Raw genomic sequence first — 17,034 nt, 5'->3', positions numbered from 1 at the left:
CAGCAATAATGATATCCCCCAACATACCAAAGCTGGCGGTCACCCCACCAGTAGTAGGAGATGTAAGGATTGATACATAAAATAACTTTTTATTTGATTGATAATCATATAAAACAGACGAGATTTTCGCCATTTGCATTAAGCTCAAGCTTCCTTCTTGCATGCGTGCCCCCCCGGAAGCACATACTATAATAAGGGGGATTAATTTATTGGCAGCATACTCAATCAATCGGGTGATCTTTTCCCCTACTACGGATCCCATACTGCCTCCCATAAACTGAAAATCCATAACACCAATTATATATATATATATATATATATATATATATATATATATATATATATATTTATATATGAATTATTAGAAATCCACCTCTTATTCTTGAGAACTTGTCATTTTCCCTTATTAGGTATTTGGTTTAGGAATTACTTAGTCTTGTAGCTTTGAAAGAAGGCAATTTAGGGCATGTTCACTTCAGCTTAATGTCAGTTCAGTTCAGCTCCAATCATCTCAATTCAGTTCAGTTCAATTCAGTTCAGCTCCTAATTTTCCTCTCTTATAAAATATTTATTTCAGCTCGGTTTAGTTTAGTTTAGTTCAGCTCCAACCAGTTCAGTTCAGTAAATATGAACAGGTAGTTTCTCGTTCAATCGCCCAATTCAAGTGTATTGTGTTCTTCTTTTGCCTATTTTTATAGATTCAATATATATGGATGGTTGGTATCAATTCCCATCGATCCCTCTAGTGTTTGTTTCTCTTGCTAACTTCCTTAATATAATTTAGTTGTCGCCTATATTTTAATACAAAATTCAATTTTGTGATTGAGGCAATTTGCAATTGTTTCCCTAATTTCAGTGTCTTGTTAGTCATTATTCCATGTGGAATACAAACTTATTACTTGCCTATATAAACTTGTTACTTTGATTAAAATAGGTCTTGATTGAGAGTGGTTCCGTACAACAACTATATAGTAAGAAATTGTATTATTGTCAAATTATCGCTCACTAGGTTTTTGTTTTGTTACCACTAAGTTTAAGATATATATATTTTGTCAAAATTTTAATCAATGCGGCCAACATCCAATGCTTTAATTAATTTCAAACTATCTAAATAACCTTAATTACATTTCCTAAAAAAAAAAAATTAATTACACTCATTATATTCAATTAAAACTCATTTTAAACACATTAATGCTAAAGTTTGCTATATTAAACCTCAAATTACAACTAATTTAATTTTTTAGGTTATCCAAAGTTTAAAGTTTAATAATTTGTTTTCAATAATTAAAACCTTATTGTAGATTCATGACCATTAAATTTCTCACAAATAATTATATTTTCGCCATACTTTAAGGAATTGAAAACATTTAAATGAAGAACTAACAAGAATCATTTGCCATATCAATTTTCCTAAGTCACACGCAATTAATATTAGAGTTTCGAATTGGGGATATATTAATTTAATAATAATAATAATAAGTTTACGGCCAGGTTTTTCAAATCCATGCTAAATTATAGAATTCGAACATGCTTAAATTCATTTGCGATTTCAATGTGCATTTTTAGCACTCAATATACACTCTAATAAAATTTGTATTAAATTTTCAAATTTCAATTTATGCTTAATTTAGTCATAAATAACTGAAATAGTTGAATGTAAGCCCCACAGTAGAAAATTTTTAAAAAATTGGTCATATGGTATTAGTATAACACAAAAAAAGTAAAAAAAAAGGGTAGTAGTTTACAATAAAATTAAATGGAAAAATTGTCCGGAATAATCCGACCTTTGGGCCGTCCGTTAAAAATAATCCCACCTTTGGATTATTTTTAAATAATTCGACCTTTATACCCAATCCGCTGTCAATGGTCCCAAGTAACTTGAAACCGGTTAAACAGGTTACTACTTGTGACTTGGGATTGTTATACACGTGTCACCACGTGATTGGTCAAAAATTAAAAAAATAATAATAAATAAAAATAATTGAAATTTTTTTTTTAAAAAAAAAAGGCTACCCTCTCCGGCAGACCTACCACCGGAACCACCTCCCTACCCACCCACCCACCGAAACCACCTCCCCACCGAAATCGTCCCGGCCCCCTTCCCTAGCCCACCACCTGAAACCCCATCCTTTCCCATTCTTAACACCGAATAATAATACCCATCACGGCCATCAGGAGAATCGAAACATTGCTGAAATACCATCTCCCTTGAGGTTTCAGGGCTGGAAAAGGGGAGGTGATGGGATTTCGGGATTTAGGAAGGGGAGTATGTATGCGGGCTTCGGGTGATTGGGCTAGGTAGGAGAGGTGGTTTCGTCGTTTCGTTAGTGGGCTAGGGAAGGGGGGTGGTCGAAATCGGGGAGGATAGAATTGATGGGGTGACCGGAAACGAGGAGGGGAATGGAGGGGATGGCCGGAATCGGGAAGAGGAGGGGAGTTGATGGACGAATCGGGGAGGTAGATTGTGGATGGGTAGGAGGGACGCCGTGGGCAGGGGCGGCTGCCGGAATCTGGGCGGGGGTTTTATTTTATTTTTCTGTTTTTTACTTATTTTTATTTCTTTTCCTATTTTTATTTCTATTTTTTTTTACCATTTATTGGCTGACACTTGTCAAGTAACTTGTAATAACAAGTTGGATGACCGATTAGGACCATTTAAAGAGAAGAGGTATAAAGGTCGGATTATTTGAAAATAATCCAAAGGTGGAATTATTTTTAGCGGACGGCCCAAAGGTCGGATTGTTTCGGGCAATTTTTTCAAATTAAATTATATAAGACATAAATTTGCAAAAATTATAAATGGTAACTAAAAAGTACTTGTTAACCGGAAAAAAAGTTCATATAACACCTTACTGAAAAAACTTCTCATATGTCACCCATCGTAATAAGACTGCTCCAAACCAACAACACATAATTGTGGAGTATCTTCATATACTCCATGTGAGATTTTTTTTTTTAAAAAAAATTAAAAAAAAAAAAAAAACTCTTATTGGTATGGGTAGGACATTACATCTCTTTAAAGCAATCATGAGAAGCATATATTATACATCCCCACTTGAGGACAGTGACGGTGAAGTTGAGCTTGAAAAACTGCCAACATATTTTAGTAAAGTTGGTGGTATATAGTTCAAGAACAGAAATTGCCCACAAATTTGGTTGAAGTTGTTGGTATAGCCCTACAATCCCCCCTATTAGGTGATTAACTTGGGTTCTTAAATCCACAAAATCAACAATGTTACAAAGTTGCTCTGATACCAATACAACACATTATATTTTATTAACATGTATACATAATTTCATTTCTTCCATAAATGATAAATTATTAAAAGAGTAATTCATAAACATGATTACAATAAATAATACGGAGTATGTCATTTTCATCCAACTTGAATTATTATTTCATAATCTATTAGCACGTAGAACGCATAATATACATGTATTAAATTTCATGCTTGCATATTAATCAGATTTTTTTTCTTAATAGCAATTTAAGCTTAACTTTACTAAATCAACATGGTTTAATTTTTTACAAGTTTGAGCTCAAACGATTAATTATTCAATAATGGGCCTACTGATTCAGTATTTCATGGGCCGAACTTAAACTCACATGTGTTCAACTCTTTTGCTTGTGTGGACTTAAAACAAGTCTGAATCCATTACCCCCAAAACCTAATTTTTTTCACATAAATACTCTGCTTCAGCCAACCTAGGTAATATCATCCCTGTCTTTTCAATTGCTCATCATAAATTTTCATTTTCTCTCTCAAAATTCCAAGAGAAGATCTCTGTTACCAAAATATGAAATTGATTCTATAAACTTTACATTTTCCTCTCGGATTGCTGATCCATTTCTGTTCTTGAATCGATTTCAGTTTTTAATTCTTCACAAACTCTTCTTCATACATTTCAGTAGAAAGTAAAATATCGCGATGCACATTTTTCTTAAAGGGTTTACTTGTCAATTACTTCGATGACCGCGTTCATCAATTCCGAGGTATGATTCTAAACAATATTTGTTTAATCTAATTTTTTTATATTTTATTAATAAATATTTGTTACATTATATAGATGGTTTTTATTTTCTGCATGTGAGAGTTACATGCCGTGATTGATGAATTGCTTGAACCAACCATCTATGCTTTTAACTTTGTATGATTTTGTAGCAATGCTTTGCATTTGGGATTATGATCGAAAAAAGATCCAATTTGACTAGCCATTGATCCAATCTAATAAAAAAGATGAGATATTTTAGATTTTTTTTACAAATAATTAGGTTCTCAAATCGAATATGATCAAGTTATTTTTTTAGATATTTGGAATTGTAGACCCGTAAAAAAATCTCAAATCTCGAATCGAGTCTTATTTTAAATTTTGCTCAAAATTAAGTTATCACTTTGCTAACCAACTAAGTTTATTGGTCTGTAAAAAATACTAAGGGGGCGTTTGGTTCGCGGATTATAGGTATTAGGTATGGGTTTAGAATGACCAAAACTCATACCATATGTTTGGTTGTCAAAAATATGATTTTTAAACCCACACCTCAAACCCATGAGGTATGGGGTTTAGAAACCTTGGGGGGGGGGGGAGGTGGGTTTGGCTCATTCCATTCCCTTAGGTATCAAATATATGAAATTAAGGGGATGATATTTCATTCCAGAATTGAACCAAACACATAGTATTAAGTATCAAGTTCCAACCCGATACCACCTTAACCCTATTCTTGATTCCAAACATATACCATTTTGCGAACCAAAGGCCCCCTAAGTTTATTAAAATAAATAGTCATACGACATCTACAATATTAATAAAGATTTGGGAACCAAGGATCTAGAGAAACTAACACAATTTTTACAATCAAATGCATAACTAATTTGCATATCGGGCATAACTCACACTCCACTGCTTCAAACTTGACGCGAACAGTGATTTTCGATGTCTTTACATCTTTTCAAGTAGAGACATTCACAATCTGCGCTGATATTTTGATCGTAGAGTTGAAGACGAACCCTAAACCCATATGGATCCAAGTCACCTTCATTCTCAATTATTATTAAAACCCTAAAAATTAAATTATGATAATCAAAATCCTAGAAATTTGGGAAAAATACTCAACAAAAACTGGGACAGACCCTCACAAACGAAGAGAACAAATCAAAGCAAAATAAATTAAATAATAAAAAGTGAATTAAATCAAAGAAAAAGAGGGAGGAAAGAGAAAAGACAGAGGCGGCTTGGAATAAGAGATAAAATGGGAAATTTATTGGTTGCTGGTTTGCCATAACTAGTTGCTAGCCTTTAACGGTAAATTGATAACTAATACGGAGTATGTTTTTTTATTTTGACAAATATTTTGGTATGACTTGTTATGTGTTCAACAAGCTCAGACATATCGAGTAATTATCCAAGAATTAATTTTATTCGTTAAGTGTATTTTGAATTGATTTTGTTTATTGCAAACTTAATACTTCGATCCATAATAAACACTACACAAATCAATAAGCTTACTTTATTCCATCACTATTGCATTGAACTATTAAGTGATTTTGACTACAACTCCTGAATAAATGCTATCTCCTTTAAAAAAAATACTGTGGTCCCTTATTTTTACCTCGTTGTTTTTTTTTTTTGCTAATATCAATTTTTATAATTTTTACGCATATAAAATGAAGATGGATATGTTATAAGATGTGTCTTGAAAACTATGAAAAGTCAAATGAGATGAAAAAAATAGGGTCAAAGGGAGTAGCTGCATCATTTCTCTTTTGAAGGCCAAACCTTTAAAAATTTGCCCATAAATTCTTAGTTCTCACTAACTAGTGCTAGTTCTCACTAGTTCTCACTAACTAGTGCTAAAATTTGCTCATTAAAGAATAAACATATGCAGTGAAGTGAAATCTTATTAGAAGTGTCCAAATAATATATGTACTTTTTAAATATTAGTATCTATAATTTTATCAGTATACAATTAAGATATACTTCGTTATTGTGATCAATTTAGTGCATTGCAGCCATAAACCATTTTCAGATTTTGTATATACATCCGATGTAAACTAATATTACTGTACATTGAGGTAACTTTTATATTGAAATTAAGGCGACTTTTAGAATTTTTTGGGTAACTTATATCAATCAAGTATAAATAACTTTTCCTTGTGTTAAGGTAACTTATAACTTATTACAGAGTAAATTTTGATAATTTTAAGATAACGTTATATAATTATATTAGATGTACAATATTTTTAGGGTAATTTGTAAATTACTACCCAAAAATAAGACCATTTTTGATATAACCACCCAAAACAAAATTATTTTTATTTAACCACCCCTTAAATTAAATAAGCGCGCAGATTACCACCCATTTCTAAATTCTGGTGAAAATTCCGTCAGTGGACCCCACTTATTTTTTATTTTTTCCTTTTTTTTCTTCTATTCTCTGGATTTCTCACTCTCTCTCCCCGATTTTTTCACTCTCCTTCTTCCTTTCTTCTTCCACCTTCAATCCTCGCCCCAATCTCCCCCACTTTCTCTCTCCTCCATTTTTGTATACTTCCTAGCCACTGCAATCTACCCCACCACCCTCAACACACCCCACCGACCACCGCCTTCAACTTCACTGCCCTCCACACACATCTCACCGCCCTCAACAAACCCCACCGAAAGAATAAGGGTCGATTTAGGGTTCATGCTTCAATTGAATTGGGGGTTTTCTTAAATTAGGGTTTCTATTTTAAGAAAATCCCCAATTCAATTTTTTCCTTTGTTGGTTATTTTTTCTCTTCCAAATTATCCCCAAATCCCCTTTCTTGTTCCTTGTTTGGATGAATTTATACCCGACAAAATCTGGGATTTTGAGAGATTAATTTTTCTGGGTAACTTGAATTTTTGATTGATTGATTAATTATGCCATCTTTATGGAAGAAACAGAAAGGGAATCGGATTTCTCGGCTTGTTGCCGACTTGCAAACAGGGCCTAAACGAGGTGGGTCCCTCGTTGTTGAAACTGGGTTTCCAACTTCTCTGATTGATCAGTTTGTTAAGAATCGTGATAAATTGAAGAAACCCAAATCAAAGCATCACAAATCTAAGAAGAAGATGTTGATGAACAACACCGTTTTCCAAATTTTCCCTCGGTGAGTGATTCTTCTGTTTCTGGGTCAGATTTTGATGCTTCCAGTTGCTCAGTTGTTGAAAATTGTCAAGAAAACGTTGCTCAGATTGATAAAAACGGTTTATTTGTTGATGATTGTGTTGCCCATGAAAACCCTGTTGTAGATATGCATCATCATCATGATTCTTGTGAAAATGGAAGAAGAAAGGAAGAAGGTAGGAAGGAGAGTGAAAAAATCGGGGAGAGGGAGTGAGAAATCCAGAGAATAGAAGAAAAAAAAGGAAAAAAAAAAAAGTGGGGCCCAATGACGGAATTTTCACCGGAATTTAGAAATGGGTGATAATCTGCGCGCTTATTTAATTTAAGGGGTGGTTAAATAAAAATAATTTTGTTTTGGGTGGTTATATAAAAAATGGTCTTATTTTTGGGTGGTAATTTACAAATTACCCATATTTTTTATACAATCGATTTTTTTTTGTAAAAAAATGTTAGTCAAACAATTATACAACTATTAAGTGACGAAGTTAGTGCTCATCTTCATGAATATTGTACTAGTCTACCAGGCGAAGTTGTAAAGTACGGTACACTAGGACACGAGAGATTATACAAGACACAAATTATCTAGCTAACGAAGATGCAATAAAGAGGATATAAAATATTAAAATCAAACACTTGACAACGTTTTATAAATAAGAAAGTCGCTCCATAAAAAGTTACTCATATATTCCTTTCAAAAAAAAAAAAAGTTACTCATATATTGTGACTTGTGAGACAAGTGGAGTAATGGACAGTAGTACTTGTATAGTTGTATTAGCTAATATTTAATTTGTGGTTGGTGCACCCTAAAGAACATTTAGTATATTTAAAAGAACATGGGTAAAAAATGAACATGTTTTTATTTTCTTGCAACTGCAAATCCATCACTCTCTTCTCCTGCAATTTCTCACTCCTCTTTCCCTTCCTATCACTCTCTTTCTTGCTGCCAATTTTTTCTCTCCTTTACACCATCGTTTTCATTTAAGAATTTCAATGAATTTGGGTAAAAATCATTTCCAAAGTACTCATTTTCTCTCTCCATAACTTTTCTCTCTATTTTTTTTCTATTTTTCAAAAAAAATTTCAAAATAGCAAAATTGTTCATCTTCAAAGTGAAACCCAAGAAAAAAATTGAACTTATTTCAACAATTCAACCTTCAAACTTAAACAAATGGTGGATTCAAGTAAAAGTATAAATTTTGTACATGCAAATTGTTTTTCGTCAATAATTTTAAAGTCAAATTGTTTAATTTTGTGAATTAGGGGTTTTTTTTAAAAAAATAAAAATAAAAATTAAAGCTATAAAGTACAAGTTATTCAAAAAAGAACAATTAGAGGAGAAAGAAGAATAGTAATGAATTGAAGCCAACTGGAAGATAACCAAGCAAGGTTAATTTTTCAAAGACTAGCTTGTTCTTTTTCAAACACTAACATGTTCTTTTTATTCCATGTTCTTTAAAATATGCCTAATGTTCTTTTCGGAGGTCATGTTCGTTGTCAAACACAAAGATGTTCTTTTGTTGAACACTATTATGCATGTTCTTTTTCAAATACTAGCATGTTCTTTTTCAAACACTAACATGTTCTTTTTATTCTATGTTCTTTAAAATATGCCTAATGTTCTTTTCGGAGGCCATGTTCTTTGTCAAACACAAACATGTTCTTGTGTTGAACACTATTATGCATGTTCTTTTTCAAACACTCGTATGTTTTTTTTTTTTCCTCATGTTCTTTAAAATAAGCCTAATATTCTTTTCGGATGCACCATGCGCATGGTGCACCCGGGTGCACTATACTATTTTCAGCTAATATTTGAGTAAAAACTTAACCGAAAACACTCACAACAGTCTAATGGCGGGAGGTAAATAAATAAATAAAATTGCCGGAAGAAAATAAAAATACACACACGTCCTTATTTTCATTCACATGTAATTTAACGCCATCCCTCCTGTAAACCACGTGGCTTCAGATAATTAACCCATTTCTCCAAAACTCACCGTTTCACTCATATACCACCCCCGATAACTCAAAACGCTGCGTTTCAAGCCCGTCTAAAAAAAAAAAGAAGTTTCGTTAAAATAAATAAATAATTACTCCGAATTATTATTGTAAAATAATTAAAAGAGAAAAAAAAAGGAAAATAGTAAGGTCTGCAAATCCTGAATATTTTTCTATAAAACTCCTCCTCTTCAACGACACAAGGAAGAGAAGCAGCAAACAATACTCAACCACCTTCCTCTATCCTTTCTCTCTTTCCCATTTTCTCTCTCCTCGCCGCCACCACCTCCGCCGGCGAAACCCTCACCTCTATTCCGTTCACTTTTTGCGGCGGCGGATCGGAGTTTCCTTAACTACTTTCTCTCTCCTCAGCACAATGCCAGCGCAGAAACGTTCGGCGGAGGATAACTACTCCGACGAGGATCCTCCCAACAACGCCGCCGGAGATGTCCCGGAGAACCAGCCTGATGAGCAACGCGATGTTGCTGCGAATGATGATGATGATGAAGCACCACATGAGGAGGAACAAGATGGAGATGAAGAAGGCGAAGACGACGAAGATGATGATGATGATGATGCGGAAGATGATGAAGGTGATAAACATGGCGGCGGAAGAGGTTTGTTTGATTCTATTACACTCACATTTTTGTTGTTTTTTGATTCAATTGAATGATTTTTTGCCAGTATTACGAGTATTACTATGAGCAGTTTCATTTTTTGTTAGTGTTGATGTGATTTTTGATTTTCAGTGACCGATCGAACTCCGTCGTTTATCACTAATGGTAACGTCAATAAGGAAGGGTAAGTTATCGCAGTTTCTATCTTCATCACTCATGATTAAGGTTGTGAATATCTCGAATTTCAGTGATTTTCGTAGGATTAGAGTTTTTGCCGTGTTTGAGATTACTATTGTGCTCGATTTTCCTCTTTAGTTGGCTGCTCGTAAAATTGCGTTAGTCATTCATGCATTTTATAATGGCTGAGATTACTATTGTGCTCGAATTAGACGTGTCTTTTGCTGTGCGTTCTAAGCGTGTCTCGATTTTTCTTTGGTGTCGAGGGAGATACCAAAGGGCGGTGGTGGTGGCGGTAGTGGCGGTGGCAGTGATGTAGACGGGATTTGATCCGAGGTCTTCGGAATTACTTCCCGATAGTTTTGCTGACTAAGCTATATTTATTTGGCTATCTATTTCTAAATGAGTCTCGAGGATATGTTAGATACATTGGTTCTCATTTATGTTGATGCTGGATTATTCTGTGATTAATATTATGCTTTGTTGCTGAATAATTTCTATTTACAGCTATGTTTGATACGGCTAGATGTTCTGCAGTTCCTGTTGTTGATGTATGAATTAACTTTTCACTTAATTGAATTTTTATTTTGTTTTGATTCGGTTATTTTTTGGCTGGAAGTTTGCTGTAAGCATGCAGTAGACTATGTATATGATGATTTATTCTGAAATTCTGGGCTGTTAGAATTATGCTTTTCTTTCTCGAGTTTCCTCATAGAAGGACATTCATTACTTGTTTAGTATAGGCCATAGGACTTGCAGTGTCTGTACCTCATTTGTAGTCGTTATTGTTGTGTTTATGCCTTAACATTCCACATTTTCTTCTCGAGTTTTAGTGCTACCGTTTGTGTTTTTTTAATGGAGTGTGTTTGTTTTTTTTAATGGAGTGTGTTTGTTTCTTCTCTTTTGTAGAAAGTGTTTGTTGCTTATATCTTGCTGAAAGCTTTGTCTCATTTTTTTCGGGTTTTATGAGAACCAACATTCTTTATTCATCCTCATTATTGCTTGTTATATTATCCTTGATAGATGGACAACTATGAGGTTATTAGTTTATGGTGAGGAACCATCTTGCAGTAGTTTTCAATTGATAATACTTGATTAGGGAAAAAATGCAGTTGCATGTTGCGGTAAAGCTCCTTCATGGTTATATCTTCTCATAATTAACATTCTTGGGTTGCAACTTTTTGTAAGAAACAAGGAGATTTTTGAGCTTGCTGGGCAGTTTTACTCTTTATTGTGCTTCTTGGACAGTCAAATACTAGTTCCGTTTTACTGTTTACACTATTCCCGGACTAACTTTGACCACTTTTGTCTACTATTGTATAATAGTTAATTTCATTATTTAACTGTTTTGGAGTCAATCTCAATATATATTTTATACATTATTTTTTATTATTTTTTTTTAACTAAGAGCGTAGCTAATATTCAAAGTGATGTGTTGGCAAACATGTCTAATCAAAATATTGAAACTAAAAAGTTACGGAGGTAGTAAAACTTAAAATGCAACAATATTAATTGCATGATAAGCTAGTTGTTTATGTGCACATATCATTTATGATTATTATTCTCTCTTATATTTTCTTCCTGTTTTGCTTTATCTGATTATAATGTAATTACTGTCATTATTTTCATTCCTTTTGAGGGCTCTTAATGTATAAAGACCCATTTGAACCCAATTTTTTGGGTCTTTTGAATTCTACTTGTTACTATCTGAGTTTGTTGTAATGCCCTCCTTTTTTTTTTAATTGTCTTAGCAGATTAATTTTAATTAAACTGTCAGATATTCGCAAGGAAGTACAATGTCCAATATGTCTTGGTAAGATTCATAATCCTTTACATAGGAGTGTAATTTAATGATGGCAATGTCATTTTAGATCATATTAGCATTATATTGTACATAATTATGTATGTGAATGCTGTGCAAGTATGATTTTGGTGTTGTTTTGTTCATACTTTTTTATTTAAAGCCTAAAGGATAGTGTAACTAAAGAGAATCCTCACTTTAATGCTGTAGAATAAGCTGGGAAATGGGTATATTGCAATTGCTTGCCTACCTGTTTACTGTGTCATAGAATCACTTATTGGAATTTTCTGTTCAGTCTTGTGATATACGTTGAGAATTTAAATGATTAATTGCAATGGGTACATATTTTTATCATGGTTAAAATAAATATTCCATGCAATATTTATACTCTGTATTTTTCCATGTTATGCTGGTTTGCCATTTCATGATAAGGGTATCATATTGTGTTGGGTAAATTGTATAACACCTGTAGATCTGTAGGCTACAAGCTTAGATTCTTTTTTCCTTAGTTCAAAGTTCAAACCTGTAAGTTGCAGTCTGTTGCAAGTTGTGGTGTACTGGTGGTAACTGTTGTAGCAACTGTTCTGTCTAAAATAGGCTTATTCCTTGCCAACTGAGAGCTGAGACCTAACTTTTTTCGTTTTCCCAAAATAATTTATATTAAGTTTGGCATGATATTAGCCAGGTGTATGTTATACATGCTCTCTAGATGATCACAAATTCTGATCATATGAGTGACAATTAATAATCTCTTTTTGTCTATCAGTATAGATGTAAATTGGCCTGTTACATATCTGGTTTGTGACAATAGGAGATTGTACTGTATTACTTTGATTTCAAAGTTTAAATTGGAGGTACTTTCACTAATTGATATGGGTTGTTTGAGTGTGAGTTTTGGCTGACATTATTTTTTTGTTTTTGTAAAATTTTAAACCTGTACAGTTAAGGTAATAACCATTATTATCAGTCTCTACTCTCTACTGGTTAGGTCCTGAGACCCCATTAATGGAAAGATCCATACTGGCCTGTATTTTTGTTGTTGTAAAAGGCAGTAATGGTCAGAGGAAATGGAACTTATTTATTAGAGAGATTCTTGGCCCTCATTTGGAGGCACTAATTAATACAGAACTAGATAGTAGTTATGTTGCATGAACATGTTACCATCAAAGTGTATGAGAAGGGGAAATTATTGAGCAATTTGAGCTGATTCCCGATATAGCTTTGTGAACCTGACTTCCCTTTTACATACCAGTAATAGTTTTAATTTGTTCAGAAGTTGCAATATATTGTCCAATTGTGATAATTTAGGTATACCATGTTATAAGAACACCCCAGAATTGATTATTTTTGTTGATGTTTTGTATGTCACGGTTCTGACATGTGGAGCGAATGTTTAAATCGGCAACATTGTGTAAATTTATATGTATTTCTTTCAGGAAGAGGGAAAAGAAATCCTTACATGTGTATAAAGTATACATTAAACATATACTATGTAGGCTATCTCTACTTTCAGTCTAATCAACATAATGCCTATCTGGCTCTCTGATTTTTTTTCTTCCTCCTATCCTATGTGATCATGTCAGTTTATGGAATCACCTAACAGGTAAAGCTAATTGTTTTCCTATAAGTTGATGCTCCAAAATGTGATTTTTCCCCTTTATGTGTGCTAAGAACTAGTACCTGATGACTTTGATGAAATAAGCATGGCGTTTTTATTTCTCATCTTATGCATCAATCTGGTATCTTTAGCTTTATCACTTGTTCTAGGCTGTTCCTGATTTTATTCTTTAAGCAACAACCTCAAGCAGTTGAGATATCTTACAATATTAAATTCTCTGACATTCAGCTAATGCTTTTCTTGTTTTTCACTTATAATTTCAAACTCAAGTTTCTCTGGTTGGTACCTTGATACTTATATTTTTCTGTTTTATGTGCTAGGGATCATCCGTAAGACAAGAACAGTTATGGAATGTCTGCATCGCTTCTGCAGAGAATGCATTGACAAATCAATGCGGATGGGGTGTGTATATTCAAATATGCTAGTGCCTTTTTGTTTTTAAGGATTAGCGTTGTACATTCCTATGAACCAAAATATGCATAATAATTGGCTGTCTCTATGGACTAAACTCGTAAACTACTCACAATTCTTATGGTCTTTGCGTTTTTATATAAAGGGCCCATTAACCTCTGTTTTATTGTATGGGTATAAGGCTGTGCACAACTTAGTCTCCTTTATGGGAAATTCTTTTAATAATGTTACTGTTAGGATTTGACAGTGCTTCTGTCTTATAATTAGGGCTATATCGGTATCACTACCTGTTTTCTTCTTTTGAATTCACTAGTCATACTCATACTGGTCATGCTTATTTTGTAAGTTGACAACAAAAATGATAACTTACAAAGTGTTGGTAATTTTTTAAAATAAAAAAAAAAACCCTGTTTTTATTTTTACCAGACTTAAATAATCAATATTGGCAATAATAACAAACATGCACTTTGTTTGATTATTATTATTATTATTATTATTATTATTATTATTATTATTATTATTATTATTATTATTATTATTATTATTATTATTATTATTATTATTATTATTATTATTATTATTATTATTATTATTATTATTATTATTATTATTATTATTATTATTATTATTATTATTATTATTATTATTATTATTATTATTATTATTATTATTATTATTATTATTATTATTATTATTATTATTATTATTATTATTATTATTATTATTATTATTATTATTATTATTATTATTATTATTATATTTTTTTTTTAATTTTTTTTTTTTTTAAATGGATACTCTGCATGGTAGATGTAAACCATTTTTCCTTGAATAATGTTAAGCAGGAACAATGAATGCCCTGCTTGCCGCAAGCACTGTGCTAGTCGGCGGTCCTTAAGAGATGATCCAAATTATGATGCACTGATTGCTGCATTATATCCTGATATTGATCGATATGAAGAAGAGGTATGCCTCTCTAGTAACTATATGTTGATCAATTATCCTGATATTGTTATGTCTTATAACTTATATTGTGCACTCTGGGCCACTCTCTTTAATCAACTGTGATTTCTCCATGCTTTTCTTATTGGCAAACCTGATAATTACTTGGTGACAGGAGCTGGCTTTTCAGGAAGATGAAAGAGTTCGAAACAAGCAGGTGAAAACTTATTCTTCTAGGGATTTGGCTTTCGTGCTTTCATACATGCATGTGTTTGTCTTGCACATTTACGTTTATTGTTAGCTCTGGCATCAATCCTTCTTGGAATTCATTGGATGAGGCTAGTCTTTGAAAGAAAAGTTCCATGTTTGGTGTTTTTTCTTTCTTTGTGGGCATTAAACTATTGAAACTCTAAATACTCAAACAGATCCAAGCTGCAATTGCACAAACTTTCCGCCGACAGAGTGAAGCACTTGGCCGGAAAAGGAAAAGATCACAGAGTAATCATCGAAAAAGAAGAAACTATAGGTCTGACGATGATGATGATGCCAATGGTCATGATGGCGGTAAAGATTCATCTTCTGCAGATGAACGTTGCACAGAGTCTAAATCTAAAAGATCAAAGCGGTGGAGAGGTCAGCCATCGCCAGCAGCCGCTAGCGGAGATGGAGGTGGTGATGAAAATGAACAGGAGGTGGTCCACAGGGATGCTGGGGTTTCACCAGCAGCATTTGTTGGAACCTCAGAAATTCTTGCCTGGGGTAGAGGTGGCTTACGGAGCAGTACTAGATATGGGAGTGGCAATGGTGGCAATGTCAAGCACTCTCGTGGTCGTTTTGTGAAGTTGACTGATTATTTTCGGACATGGGAGCAGAATGAAAGTGAGGTAATTTGGTTGCATGTCTGTAAGAGACGAGCTTTTTATATATGAGAACCAATCTTTATCAAAATTTTACTTTCATATAATAAGATATAATATTAGTATAGCTTATGAGAACAAAAGAGAACTGTTGATTATGCTAATATGCTATAAGATGCATGCTCAATTTACTGTAGAGGTAATTTATACTATATATACACTGCTGGAGTAGGTAAAATAACGTTGTATCAATGGCTTTGATTATGAATAAATCCTTTGGTAAGGGTGCTGAAATAAGTTCTTGTTGTTCCAGTTGGATATTCAAGTAGTGCTTGTTTCTCTCGACGAGCAGAAAGAACTTCTTCTTGAGCACTCCTACTTGTGTGGCAGGCCAGCCTTATCTGTGGGGCAAATATGCGAAGTAAACCATCTGATCCAAAATTTAGCTTTTATTCACCCCCAAAAAGGGGACATTTCTGTCTTACCCTCCCTCCGTAAACGTGTTTATGAAACATTATTATTTGTATATTCTTGCAGTTTATTTCTCATCAGACCTCGTTGCCATCTGATAAAGTTGAAATTTTGGGAGCAAAAGGAAGCTCTTTAAGTTCGACTGCATTTGAGGCATGCAAAGATGAGTTGCAAGTGTTGAATTCTGAAGAAACCCTTGCTGGACTTAAAGCTTCAAGCAATTTCACTCAAGGCCACTTGGTAAGGCTTCTATATCTTTGGTTACTAGACTGAATGGTTGTCTGGTTTTCAACAATGTCACTTTGTTAATGTTGATTTCAGATGTTGGCATATCGGAAAAAGCTGTGAGTGTAAGAGGTTTCTGAGGAATAATGTTGGCGGTCACAAGGAGTTGTCCAACATTCCAACACATCACATATTTGTAAAGGGAAAAGAAATATACAGATAAGTAAGGGTTTCAGGTGTTTGCAGATTAAGAAGTTTTAGCTTGGAGTTTGAGGAGTTTCGTGGCTTCAAGATTTCAGCTGACGCTTTGAGGTTGTTTATGTCTGAATTCAAGTGTTTAAGCTATTTAAATAGGAACTTCTTTTCGTTGCGTTATGACGGTTTTGGCAAATGCCAGACTGTTTTTTCCGCCGCTGAGATAGAATGTAAATTAGGTAAGCCTTGCCCAGCAAATGTTGGGATGATTTTATCTAATGTTTGAATTTACAAGACATATATGAATTAGTTGATTCCAAATTGCCCAAGACTATTTATAGAGTTTCCGATAACGAAGTTGAGTGATCTGCTGATGACTGTTAACTATTAACCTCAAGCAATATGGAGAATGATAGAATTTTGAAAGGAGTGATGCATTTGCTGATGATAGCCTCTAGAAATGTAGAACAATCATGGAGTGTATGGCTTTGAGTTTGAACTTATTGGGATTGGGATTGAAAGGAGGGAAACTAAGGTTTGTATCTTTTTGTTGATTGTGTGGAAAGTAAAGGGACTTGTTT

At 33.4% G+C, this 17,034-nt stretch overlaps 1 protein-coding gene across 1 annotated transcript; it reads left to right on the top strand.

The window, feature by feature from the left end:
- Positions 1–8,913: 8,913 nt before the first annotated feature.
- LOC110693645 (putative E3 ubiquitin-protein ligase RING1a) lies at positions 8,914–16,787 on the top strand. Its single transcript, XM_021870793.1, has 10 exons — positions 8,914–9,759; positions 9,892–9,943; positions 11,691–11,749; positions 13,676–13,757; positions 14,609–14,729; positions 14,881–14,922; positions 15,131–15,589; positions 15,876–15,983; positions 16,100–16,273; positions 16,355–16,787. Exons 1-10 carry the CDS (start codon positions 9,519–9,521, stop codon positions 16,379–16,381), a joined length of 1,365 nt encoding a protein of 454 aa, XP_021726485.1. The 5' UTR covers positions 8,914–9,518; the 3' UTR covers positions 16,382–16,787.
- The last annotated feature ends 247 nt before the right edge of the window (positions 16,788–17,034 follow it).

This window comes from Chenopodium quinoa, unplaced genomic scaffold (assembly GCF_001683475.1).
Source record: "Chenopodium quinoa cultivar QQ74 unplaced genomic scaffold, ASM168347v1, whole genome shotgun sequence".
In the NCBI taxonomy this organism is placed as follows: Eukaryota; Viridiplantae; Streptophyta; class Magnoliopsida; order Caryophyllales; family Amaranthaceae; genus Chenopodium; species Chenopodium quinoa.
Note: the sequence above shows the minus strand (reverse complement) of the source record. Positions and strands in the feature narration are given on the sequence as shown.

Excerpts from the sequence above, each read along its gene's own strand:
- LOC110693645 (XM_021870793.1), top strand. The coding sequence starts at position 9,519 with ATGCCAGCGCAGAAACGTTCGGCGGAGGATAACTACTCCGACGAGGAT. Across the intron at positions 9,944-11,690 it reads GGTAACGTCAATAAGGAAGG|ATTAATTTTAATTAAACTGT; the intron begins GTAAGTTATCGC and ends TTGTCTTAGCAG. Across the intron at positions 16,274-16,354 it reads ATTTCACTCAAGGCCACTTG|ATGTTGGCATATCGGAAAAA; the intron begins GTAAGGCTTCTA and ends TGTTGATTTCAG.